The sequence below is a fragment of the Ornithorhynchus anatinus genome, chromosome 12 (assembly GCF_004115215.2).
Source record: "Ornithorhynchus anatinus isolate Pmale09 chromosome 12, mOrnAna1.pri.v4, whole genome shotgun sequence".
NCBI lineage: Eukaryota > Metazoa > Chordata > Mammalia > Monotremata > Ornithorhynchidae > Ornithorhynchus > Ornithorhynchus anatinus.
The window spans coordinates 33,030,488-33,043,405 of NC_041739.1; the positions used below are offsets into that span (position 1 = coordinate 33,030,488).

The 12,918-nt window shown below is 43.6% G+C and overlaps 1 protein-coding gene across 6 annotated transcripts in view; it reads left to right on the top strand.

The window, feature by feature from the left end:
* The window catches only part of LOC107547942, a 92,993-nt gene that overhangs the window by 47,617 nt on the left and 32,458 nt on the right, over window positions 1-12,918 (top strand). For 5 of the 6 annotated variants that reach the window (XR_005660619.1, XM_039913707.1, XM_039913708.1 and 2 more), the window contains exon 6: window positions 8,171-8,268. Coding sequence is in view for 5 of the 6 variants with exons in the window: in XM_039913707.1 (XP_039769641.1) it covers window positions 8,171-8,268 (98 nt within the window). In the remaining variant the exon portion in view is untranslated. Of the gene's footprint in view, window positions 1-8,107; window positions 8,269-12,918 lie in introns of all 6 variants that reach the window. The other variant, XM_029076816.2, reaches the window with a different exon arrangement.

Here is a 12,918-nt window from a genome sequence, read left to right on the forward strand (position 1 = left end):
ACAAGCTTTTAGGCCCTGCAGGAGCCTTAAAAATTATGGCAGCTTTCTGGATTCTGAAAGCTTTCACCAGAGATTATCTGACTGCCCAAATGATGCGAAGCTGACGTTCCCAAGGAGAAGTGGCATTCTCCCCAGCCCTCCGTGGGTAGTGGTACACCTTTGAAATCTTGTTTTTTTCCTCCCCGAATTTTACAATTTCCCTGTCACTGAATGACTAGGGAAAAAAAAAAAAAAAAAAAAGATCTGGAGCCTGGCAGCTTCTGTCACAACATGTTGCGTATCTATCACTGCATTGATTTCCCCTGTCAAAATGTCCCTCGGGGGATGCCCGAAGCTGGTACACTTTCCCCCCTGGGACACCGTCACAACCCACAATCACTACTGTGAGATTTGACGGGAGTTGCTAAGAGGATCATGGGCAGTGCTCCAGAACTAGACTCTGCTCCCCAAGACCTTCCTGGTGTTCATTTGAGCCCCGGCTGTGACTAAGCAGAAATTCAAGAAGGGCTCTGAGAACAGAGTCAGCTTTGTGGCAGCTGTCAACAGAGTTTTATTACCGTTTTGATCCAGATGGCTCTCTGGATAATAGAAGAGATGCCTGAAAATCATACAATGGATGTAATTGAAAAAGTAGCCTGCAAAAACTGCCCTGAGCGAGGACGACTGCTACGGTTTCTTTTGTGGGTTCCCTGACTTATTAGTTTCCCATCTTTCGCATCTCTGTCCATTAAGTCCCATCTCCTGAGACAAGCCCCTCCAGCGGGACAGAAGGGGGATAGAAAATTCCTTGAGACCACCTTCCACTCGTGGCTGGAGGGATGCAGGGGTGATGGGGCGGAGACGGTTTCTCTCTGTGGATTTCCTACCAACTTCCAGTCCAATTTCGAGGAGGAAATCAGTGGTCGTTTCTTGGTAATGTTTGTAATGGAAAGACATATTTGAAAGGAGAGTGGTTGACTTTTAGAAATGCAGAGCAGATCCTTAATACAAACTGACTTTTAATTCTTCACAGGTTTCTCTCTCCTGTTTCTCTTCATGTTGTATTGTCAGGGCACTCCTTTGTTGTTGTTCAAAGCCTCTGATCATTCTTGTCCCCGGGGTGTATATTTTATATGCACATGACATCAGTAAGAGTCATATACCGAAGGTAGTGGAGAATACGGGATCGAAAATCGGCCAGGTGGCTTTGAGAGCCAGACCCTTGGCATTCAGATTGGAGAGAAGATCGATTTTTGCCCGATACACTCGGGTGTTTGCTGAACCCGACCCCTTTGATTCATTTGCATTGTGGCTTTTCATTTACACATCACATCTCTCCTCTGCAGGCATATGCATTTTTGCATCTATCCTTTCTAAACACATAGGCAATGTGGAGATGGCCTTGTAAATCGATATGGACTTTTTCCTGTGGATTTAGCATTCTGTACACTTCCCTTCCCCAGCAAGATAATGCATTAACTCTTTTCCATTTTGATTTTGGATGGATCGGTCAGATTAAGGAAATACTGAGTTTTACCCAATTTTAATGTATTCGCCTGTATCTTTAATACTCCTATACAAACGGTATCAATGATTTTTGATGCAGAAAAGGCAGGAGAAAAAAAAAGAACATGGAAAGAGATGACATGTTCTAAATTGGCAATGCTTGCCCCTTTAAGTAATCAGTTTTTCAATCAGCACAGTCTGGTAAAGAATATCCACTGCCCAAGACAAGTGAATTGCTGAGATGATTTTTCCAATGTAAAATCCTCTGATGCCTATTAAAACCCCTGCTGACAGATTGTTTTGGAGCCAGTTGCTTCCATTACCGCTTTAGAAGACACAAACACACCCATACACGCTCCTTAAACACGTCAATCATATTTATTTATCACTTTCTATGGGCAGAGCACTATACTAAGTGCCTTGGAGAGTGGCAAGAGCATGGGCTTGGTAACCAGAGGACGTGGGTTCTAATCCCAGCTCCACCACTTGTCTGCTTGTGTGACCTTGGGCAAGTCACTCAATGATAATTAAGAATAATGTTGGTATTTGTTAAGCGCTTACTATGTGCAGAGCACTGTTCTAAGCGCTGAGGTAGAAACAGGGTAATCAGATTGTCCCACGTGAGGCTCACGGTCTTAATCCCCATTTTACAGATGAGGTAACTGAGGCACAGAGAAGTTAAGTGACTTGCCCACAGTCACACAACTGACATGTGGCAGAGCCGGAATTCAAACCCATGACCTCTGACTCCCAAGCCCGGGCTCTTTCCACTGAGCCACGCTGCTTCTCTGTGCCTCAGCTACCTCATCTGTTAAATGGAAATGCAGACTGTGAGCTCCATGTGGGACAGCCGGATTACCTGTACCTACCTCAGCGCTTAGAACAGTGCTTGGCACGTAGTAAGCGCTTAACAAATACCATAATTATCATCATTATTATTATTACAGAGTTAGACACGAGCCCTGCCCACAAGGAGCTTATAGTCTACAGGGGCTGGCGGGCATTAAATTAGAGATGGGGAAATGGTGATGTGTGAAGATATATAATAATAATTATGGTATTTATTAGTGCTTACTGTGTGCCAGGCACTGTACTCATCACTGAAGTAGGTACAAGCAAAGTAGGTTGGACACAGTCTCTGTCCAACATGGGGCTCTGTCTCAATCCCCAGTTTACAAATGAGGAAACAGAGGCCCAAAGAAGTGAAATGACTTGCCAAAGGCCACCCAGCAGACAGGTAGCGGAGCCGGGATTAGAACCCACAACCTTCTGACTCCCAGGTCTGTGCTCTATCCACTACGCCTTGCTGGCTGGTGATGGGAGGCTGAGCTCCTCGTGGGCGGGAACTGATTATTTTGCTTCCGTTGCAGTTTTCCATTTTCTGAGTACGGTGCAGGGCAACCAGTGGGTGTTCGATAAACACCATTACTACTCTGACTACTACTAGTCCTACTGCTACTATCAGTGACAGAATCCTAGAGAGCTCTAATAATTTCTTGCATGGTTTGGAGTGCTAAAGGGACAGATGTAGGGGTCAGTGTTCATTCATATATTTCAATCGATGGTATTTATGGAGCACTTACAGTGTGCAGAGCACTGTGCTGAGCACTTGGGAGAGGATAGCGTAACAGTATAGCAGACACGTTTCACTCTCCTACTGTCCCTGGGCCCTTGGGCATGTTTTGAGGAGCTTTTTGTTCTCTTGTCCTGCTCTCCTTCAATTTTCCTGCACCATCATCTCCCGGGTCTCAGAGTCCGGGAATTGGGGAGTCATCATCATCGTGGTATATGACTGCTTGCTATTTGCCAAACACTGTACTAAGCACTCGAGTAGATTATAGGAAGGGAACATGTCTGCTAATTCTGTTGTACTCTCCCAAGCACTTAGTACAGTAAGTGCTCAATAAATAACTTTGATTGGACACAGTTCTTGCCCCACATGAGGCTCATGCTCTAAGGGGGAGAACAGATATGCTAGCCCCATTTTACGGAGGGAAAAACTGAGTCCCAGGGAAGAGTTGGAAGAGAAGGGGAAAGATGAAGCTTTCATTCAGTCAATCACTCATATTTATTGGGCACTTACTGTATGCAGAGCAATATATTAAGTGCTTGGGAGAGTCTGACTAAGGTTTGAAAGTCTTTCCTGCTCCTCTTCTGTGCAACATGGATATCAGATTATTATGCAGTTAAATTGATCGTCATCAATGGTATTTGAGTGTCTACCATGTGCAAAGCACTGTACTAAGCACTTGGGAGAGTACACTACAACAGAATGGGTAGAAACGTTCTCTGCCCACAACGAGCAATGCAGAAGGCCACACTGGATAACTCCAATCAAATCTGCTCTAAGTTTCTGCTACAGTTAGTTACACTAGATTCAGCTCACCTACACTGAGGTCATACCAAAAGTAAAATAGTTTTGGTGGGCAGGCTGTGTGAGAAGAATTCACCCACCGCAGGAGGTCCAAGCAGCTGCTGTTTTCTGACCTGAAAGAGGACCCATGCAAGCTAGGAAGGCAAAATAGATTATTTAAAGACATGGTGAAGCACAGCCTCCAACACTATGACTGTAGACCGCAAGCTCATCTTCTAGGCCGTAAGCTCTCCTCTAGACTGTAAGCTCGCTGTGGAAAGGGAACGTTTTTGTTACATTGCACTCTCCCAAGCACTTAGTACAGCGCTCTGCACTAAATACGATTGACTGACATCGTGACATAGAGGTGGACTAACCCTCCAATCGACCGGTCGTATCTACTGAGCGCTTACTGTTTGCAGAGCACTGGACTAAGCAGACTGGCAGGTAGCAATCGGAAAGGGGGTTATTCACTTTGACCAAAGGCTCTGTGAAGATCCGAATACCAGGAGGCAGCCTCAGAAACGGAGACTAGTCATTCTGGGGACAATCACATCGGTCAATGAGTCGATGGCATTTCTCGAGCACATACTGTATGCAGAATACCACGCTAAGTGCTTGGGTAAGATTATTCCATCAGTTGTCATCTTTGAAATGGATTTTTCTTCAGTCCATGGTATTCACCGAGTTCTTACAGTGTGCTGAACACTGTATTAATCTTATGTGATCTTCATTGCGAAACAGTGTTCAGGAGTGTCACCTATATACTGTTTCTATCGATTTTCAAGGCTCATTTGAAAACATAGATTTGCTCCCTACCCTTTATCGGTTGGTCTCCCCGGTGCAGTGTTAAGCTTCTAACTCATATCGTTCATAGCTGTCCCGTGAAGTTGTTTAGGGAACAATGCATAGGAAAGATGTGCTCCAAATGAGAGTTTTGTTGGGATGCGTTCTAAAAATATTGGTGGTATTGGTCAAGTGCTTATTATGTGCCAAGCACTGTTCTAATCACTGGGGAGATACAAAATAATCAGCTTGTCCCATGTGGGGCTCACAGTCTTCATCTCCATTTTAAAGATGAGGTAACGGAGGCCCAGAGAAATGAAGTGACTTGCCCAAGGTCACCCAGCAGACAAGCAGCAGAGCCAGGATTAGAACCCACATCCTCTGACTCCCAAGCCCGTGCTCTTGCCACTAGGCTATGTTGCTAAGTGACCGTAGAGTACGTCCAATGAGTTCATATAAATATTGGAAGTGAAATCTTGATACCGAATTCTTAAAATAGTTTCCTGAATTCAGATATTGGCAAAGGACAGAGTTTCCCTGGAGTTATGTGTATTTATGAAATTCAGTATTGTGAAAGGGATTGATAGCAAGGAATTGAATAAAGAATAGAGGGAAAAGAGAATCTTCCAAATTTATTTTACTGCTTTGTCAATGAATTGCAGTCTTCCCCTAACACACAGAATTGGATTTATATATTACCAGCCTACGAACTACATGACGATATGATATATTAGCTGGTGGCTTCAGAACGTGTACAGATGGGAATTTGGATGAAATGAGCTAATTTATCCAGGGCCATCTCGCTGTGAACTCACACCTCGAGAAGTGAAAGGCTAGCAGTATAACTCACTAGACAACCCCGAGTTTTAATTGAAACTATGAAAAAGCTTCGGAATGCCAGAATTGGAGTTTCTTGTTTAAAAGGCACAACTGGTAGGTTAAGTACAGGCAGAGACCTGGCAACCCATATTTTTATTTATGAATTTCATTTGTAATATGAAGCAAACATTCCAGCCAATGACTCCGAGATGGTTTTGTATCTTTTCTGGGTGATTCAAAGTCTCTCAGTCTTTACCTGGGAGTCTTAAAGCACCCCAATCTGAGAGATTTAATATCTGGGAAGAGTCCTGGTTCATTTATTGCCCTGCTAAACTGTTTCAGTAGAGGGAGAGAGATTGGGATAAGTGTTGAGGTATCCTTTAGCCATCTTCATCTCTTGCACACTGGTTTTGCGTTGCATTGTGTCTTGATTAGATTCTGGAAGTTCACACGGAGGAGAAACATTCAAAGTAAATTCTATCAAAGCATCTTGGAGAAATTCAATAAACTATTCCTAGTTAGTTTCAGAGCCCATTCTGGGCATAATTTACAAAAGAGCAAGTAAAGCGGTTGTTATTTGCTACTTGGATATATGCACACAGTCATATATTCAGTCATGGAGAAGCAGGGTGGCCTAGAGGAAAGAGTTCTACTCCCAGTTCCCCCACCGGTCTACAGTGTGACGCTGGGCAAGTCACTTACTTCCTCTGTACCTCAGTTCCCTCACCTACAGGATGGGGATTCAATACTTGTTCTCCTTGTACTTCAACTGTGAACCCCATGTGGGATCTGATTATCTTGTATTCATTCATTCAGTCTTATTTATTGAGTGCTTACTGTGTGTAGAGCACTATACTAAGGGCTCGGAAGGTACAATTCAGCAATAGAGAGAGATGATCCGTGCCCGTACCGGACTTGCAGTCTAGAAGGGGGGAGACATACATCAAAACAAGTAAACAGGCATCGATATAAATAAATAGAATTATAGATATATGCATATAGACACAAGCGCTGTGGGGTGGGGGTGGGGGAGAGGAAAGGGAGCAAGTCGCGGTGACGGGGAAGGGAGGGGAGCTGAGGAAAGGGAGGTCTTAGTCTGGGAAGGCCTCTCGGAGGAGGTGAGCCTTCAGTAGGGCTTTGAAGCGAGGGAATGTGGTTGACGGTTTTGAGGAGGGAGGGTGTTCCAGGCCAGAGGTAGGACGTGGGCCAGGGTTCGATGGCGGGACAGGCGAGAAGGAGATACAGTGAGAAGATTAGCACCAGAGGAGTGGAGTGTGTGTTCTGGGACGTAGGAGGAGAGAAAGGAGGTGTAGTAGGAGGGGGCAAGGTGACGGAGAGCTTTGAAGCCAACAGTAAGGGGTTTTTGCTTGATACGGAGGTTGATGGGCAACCACTGGAGAGTTTCGAGGAGGGGGGTGACATGCCCAGACCGTTTCGGTAGAAAGATAATCCGGGCAGCAGAGTGCAATATAGACTGAAGTGGGGAGAGACAGGAGAGTGGAAGGTCAGAAAGGAGGCTGATGCAGTTATCCAATGGGGCCAGGATGAGTGCATTTACTAATGTGGTAACGGTTTGGATGGAGAGGAAAGTGCGGATCTTGGCAATGTTGTGAAGGCGAGACCGGCAGGCATTGGTGACGGATTGGCTACGTGGGCTGAATGAGAGAGTGGAGTCAAGGATGACACTAAGGATGACACTAAGGTGCGGGCTTATGAGATGGTAAGGATGGTTGTGCTGTCCACAGTGATGGGAAAGTCAGGGAGAGGACAGGGTTTGGGAGGGAAGATAAGGAACAGTGCTTAGTATAGTGCTTGACACACAGTAAGCCTTTAAAAAATACCACAATGATCAAACAAAAAGTGTATTTTTGCTCCTTTATAAAATCATTGCATGCCCAAGGCAGATCCTGGAATACTACCTATTGTTCTGGTTACCACTTCATTATGAGGGCACATTACAAAAATGAGCAACTAAGATAATTGATTTAGCATTTCAGTTTTTACTAGACAAAAAGTTTTAGTTAATTTTAGTCTTCAAAGTCCGAGGCTGAGTGGTGGCATGATTCAAGTTATCAAGGGCTTGAAGCGTGTGGATAGAGTGAACACAGAACTGTTGTTTACCAAATGCCACGGCAATAAAACTAGAAGACACTCTTTGAAATTTGAAGGTGGGAGGTTTAAAGCAAATAAAAGGAATGCCTTCTTGGTACGGTGGGTGGGAAGCATATGGAATTTATTCCACAGGAAATTGTGGAGGTAGAACATATCAATAAGTCCAAGAAGGGTTTGCATAAATGCAAGGATGACAGATTACTTGGGGATGTTGACGGCTTGAGAAACCTTAAATGGCTGCACGTATAGAGGTCCACGATGAGGTCTTAGAGGAAAAAGATGGGAACATTAGCCGTTCTCTCTATTACCATGGGGTTGAATAGTCAACACTTCTCCTCTTATATATTTTAGTGTCAATATGAGACAGAAGATTAAACTGATGAGAGGTCATACCCAGAAGGGCATTCTAATTTACAATTGTAAATTCACATCTCTTTGAAACTCAGAATCCCCTTGTATTGTACACTGTCTGGACTAGAGATTAAATTAATCAACTTCTAGTGAGTATGTTTATAAAAGGAACATGTCTTGATGCATCGTGTCTACTTTAAGCGTGGAGGTGCCCATGAAGATTTGAAAACTGATGCTCTATGATGTATTTTTGTACGGGAACAGTCTCTCTGAAGAGTAATGCCAGTGAGCAGAAGGATGCAGAAATAAATAACAGCAGGAAAGAACAGACGGAATTCAAATTCAAAGACTCAAACCAGCAGGTAAGGAAGATATATGATTTACCCAACTTAGATTTGTATTTTAGATTATCTGACAGGACAGACTATTTGAAGGGAAGTGAGGAGGAGGAAGAAATTTTATTTTAAAGAGTTAATGAGAAAAGTTTAGTATATCTGCATTCACGATAGACATATTTTGAACAGAATATCCTGAACAGAACTGTTTTAGGGGCCAGTCAGTTTGCTCTTTGGACTCTCCCTGTACTTCTTTTTGCCTCCATTTCGGGAACATGAAATTTTTCAGCTGTTTCCATTTTGCAAACAAGGATTTCCACTTTCCTCTCTGGCATGTCTAATGGAATTTAAGTTTGCATGATTTTTTCATGGCTTCCTTCCCGATTCAAGACCAAGTTACTATCAGATAGTAACAACAATAATAATACATGTAGTAAGTTCACTTTGGGCAGGGAATGTGTCTGTTATGTTGTACTTGCCTAAGCATTTAGTACAGTGCTCTGCACAGAGTAAGTGCTCAATAAATATAATTAATATTGTTAAAAAACTTCCTATGTGGCAGGCATTGTACTAAGTGCTGGGGTAGATACAAGATGATAACAGGGTGCCCTGTTCTGAGGGTGGATGGCTAAAAGCCACCCTTTAGCTTAAGATTCAGGGCAAAGAGTGACAGGTAAATTGGAGAACATTTTTTTGATGTTCATTTCTTGGATAAATGGAGATTTTCCTTTAAAAGTTTCCCAGAGAATCCAGGTGGACTGCTGGCCAATATATAACTAATTTAATCATCCAGTAGTGGTATTTGTTAAGCACTTACTAGGTGTGCCAAGCATTGTACTAAATGCTGGGGTGGTTACAACATAGTCCAGTCCCACATGGGGCTCATATTCTAAATAGCAGGGAGCACAAGGTATTGAATCCCCATTTTGCAGATGACGGAACTGAGGCAGAGAGAAACTCATTCGATTGTATTGATTGAGCACTTACTGTGTGCAGAGCATTGTACTTAGCGCTTGGAAAGTACAATTCAGTAATAAAGAGAGCCAATCCCTGCCCACACGGGGATTACGCTGACTTGCGCAAGGACGCGCAGCAGCGGAAAATGGGTAAATGGTAGAGCAGGGATTAGAACATATGTCGTCTGCTTCTGAGGCACAGAGAAATGGGAAGCCACTGGAAGTTTTAGCAGAGCAGGAAGATGCATCCTGACAAGTTGATTTTGTTTGTTTTTAAAGGCATTTGTTAAGGGCCTGTGGTCTTTTCACTGGGCTAAGGTCTAATCCAGTCCTTCTTCACACATGAGGAGACGCTGCTTCCTCAGTACAGGGAGAAAGCAGATGAAACCCAGCACACCCACCCAGCCTTCCTCAAAGAGTTCAGGATGGGCAAATAAACATAGAAAAAGACTGCAGCCTCCTCACAAGGTTGTAACTCCTTGAGAGCAGGGATCCTATCAACTCCATCACACTGTCCTCTCCTGAGCAATTAGTACAGTCCTGAAGGCAGTAAGTGCTGGATCAAGAAATTATTTATCCATAAACATTTCCTGAGCACCTATTGTGTGAAGAGCATGTAATAAGAATGAATGGATATGATCCTTGTTCTAGGCGAATTTACAGTCTAACTGGGGAGTTGGGTAAAGACCAACTGCATTATTTACAGTGGGAACAGGAAGAAAAACATAGATACAACTGAAAATCACTAAAGTAAGGTAAAGAAATGGAATAAATAAACTATTTTAGGCATAGGTATTAAGGATGACATGATTAAGACAGGACAGGGTTGGTCAGAGAATGCATCCTTAAAGAGATAGATTTTTACAGAAGGCTTTGAAGGGAGGAAGGGACATTATTTGGTAAATTAGAAAAGGAGGGTGTTCCTAGTAGTGTTAAGCACTTCTCCGAGGAAGAGGTAGGGAGTAGAGAGTAGAGGACCTGTAGGACATTTACTTGGGAGGAGTGACGAGTTCACGATGCAGTGTACCAGGTGAAGAGAGGGAGCAGTGTGTCCTAGTGGAAAGAGCCCGGGCCTTGAGTCAGAACCGCTGGGTTCTAATCCCAGCTCTGCCAGTCGGCCGCCCTGTGACACTGGGCCAATCACTTCTCCGTGTCTTTGTTTCCTCATCTGTAAAATGTGGACTCAATGCCTTCCTCCCTCCTACTCATGTGGGCTGTGAGGCCCATGTGGGGCAGGGGCTGTGTCCAACCTGATTAACCTTAGCACTTGGTACACTTTCTGGCACATTGTAAGTGCTTAACAAATACCATAATAATAATTAGAGAACAGTCAGGAAAGGAGAAAGCTGGTGAAGAGCCTGGATATAAATGGAAAGAAATTTATATTTGATGCAGAGAGAAATGGATAGCCACTGGAAGTTTTAGCAGAATAGGAAGATGCATCCTGACAAGTTTTTTTTTGTTTGTTTTTAAAGGTATGTGTTAAGGGTTTACTATGTGACAGGTACTGTTCTAAGTGCTGGGGTTAATCAGGTTGGACACAGTTCCTGTCCCACATGGGGCTTACGGCCTACATAAGTAGGAGAGACAAAGGCATTGATAAGATAATCAGGTTAGGCACAGTTCATGTCCCTCTTGGGGCTCCTAGTCTTAATCCCCATTTTACAGATGTGGTAACCAAGGCACAGAGAAGTAAAATGAAGTCACATAGCAGACAAGTGGAGGAGCCAGAATTAGATCCTAGGTTCATCCGACTCCCCGGCCCATGCTCTATCCACTATGCCACGCTGCTTCTCACAGCAGAAGTTATAGAAAAATGATCTGAAACAGTAAAGTGAAGTGACTGAAGAGGAGAGAGGGCAGAGAGGGGCCATTAAGGAGGCTATTGTGGTAATGCAGCAGGGAGATGAGCTTGACCCAGAGTGGAGGCCACAGAGATCGAGGACAGATCTGGATAATAGTAAGGAGGAAGACGGCAGGATTTTGTAGGAGGTAAAAGACAGTAGAGTTAAAGATGATGACAAGTCCGCACTTCAGGGATAGGGAGGGCATGGTAGTGTGTCAACCATGATGGGAAAAGCAGGAGGAGAAGACAGAGGACCTCTGTTCTAATCCCAGCTCTGCCACTTGCCTGCTGTGTGATCTCAGGCAAGCCACTTAACTTGTCGGAGCCTCAGTTTCCTCATCTGCAAAATGGGGATCCAACACCTGTTCTACCTCCTATTTAGAGTTTGACCCCCATGTGGGACCCTCTCATCTTGTATCGACCCCAGTACTTAGGTACACGGTCTGAAAAATAGTAAGCACTTAAGAAAAAATCACAATCATCACCACCCATCAAAAAGTCTGTTTAAGTAGAAGCCAGAGCATTTTGGTCGATAGAGGATTCATCTAGTTTTGGGGATTGTAGTCCCAACTCTGCCCTGCTTTATTTGTTACATAAATCAAGGCAGCTAGTTCAGACCTTCAATCTGTAAAATGGGGAGAAGAATACATATCATCTTCTACCTTAAAGGACTATAGGAATGATCAAATGAGCGAGTTTCCAGATATGTGTGAAAGCTCTTTCAGCCCAGCTGAGGAAAGGAAGTGTCTAAATTAGAGTGTCCGAGACATCTTCTGTCTGGTTTAACTAGGTGGGGGTGTACTTTGAAGTGGCGAAGGGTATCTCACTGTTCCAGGGACACAACTAGTGATTTGGGATTGACCCTCTCCCTCTTATTTCCCACCTATTCTCCCCATGGTTGAATGAAGAAGACATTTTTTTCGCAATATAACCCTGGCGCCTATTCCAGTATTATCTACTTTATCCTGGATCAGCCCCATGTCTGCAGTGGGACCTTGGGCAAGTCATTTAACTTTTTCTGTGCCACTGTAAAATGGGGATTAAGAGTGTGAGCCCCATGTGGGACAGGGAATGTGTCCAACCTTGTATCTACCCCCACTGCTTAGTAAAGTGCCTGGCACATAATAAGCACTTAATAAATGCCACCATTATTATTATTATTGTTATTGGAGCTCAGTAAACACATGCAATTGGCAATCCTATTGAACCATAAATCTCCACTGAAATTCTCAGTTCACCCAACTCCTCCCGTGAGCCACTAAGCCATGCCACTTCTCTATATTTACATTAAGTTACTTAAAAGATTCCAAATCATTCACCAGCAAGATACAGTTCTAATAGCGTAAATAGCAGGCTGCTCTTGACAAGATCTAAGTGATTCCAAATATTCTTCTATTGAAAAATGCCATGTGATCCAGTCTCCACTTAACTGTAATGTTTGCAATTTCCCACTCTCTTCTTTCAATACTCACAGCAGAGTGCTGGCCTGAGGATGAATGCTCTCACTGGACTTAAGCACTGGTTAAAGCTGAACCAGATGTGGGAAAGTGTAAAGAGCTGCAGAAGGGCACAACTAATAAGAAAATGCTTTAGCTACCGATAACTTTGCAGATTTCTCTAAGAGTTGCAAAATCCTGTCAGCTAGGCAAACTTCCCCAGTGGATCTGTCCCACAATCTCTGATAGCACCAATAGGCTCCTTCGAGGTCCTTTCAGTCATTCTTGGCAATCTCGATCATTTATAAGGAAATACGTGGACAAAGAATGCTGTTCTGCCTATGAACACCTTAGACATATGACTATCTTACGTTGTTCTTCCTAAAGACAAAATAATAAAACCAGAATTTATGGCTATCATCCATGGAACTAACATTAT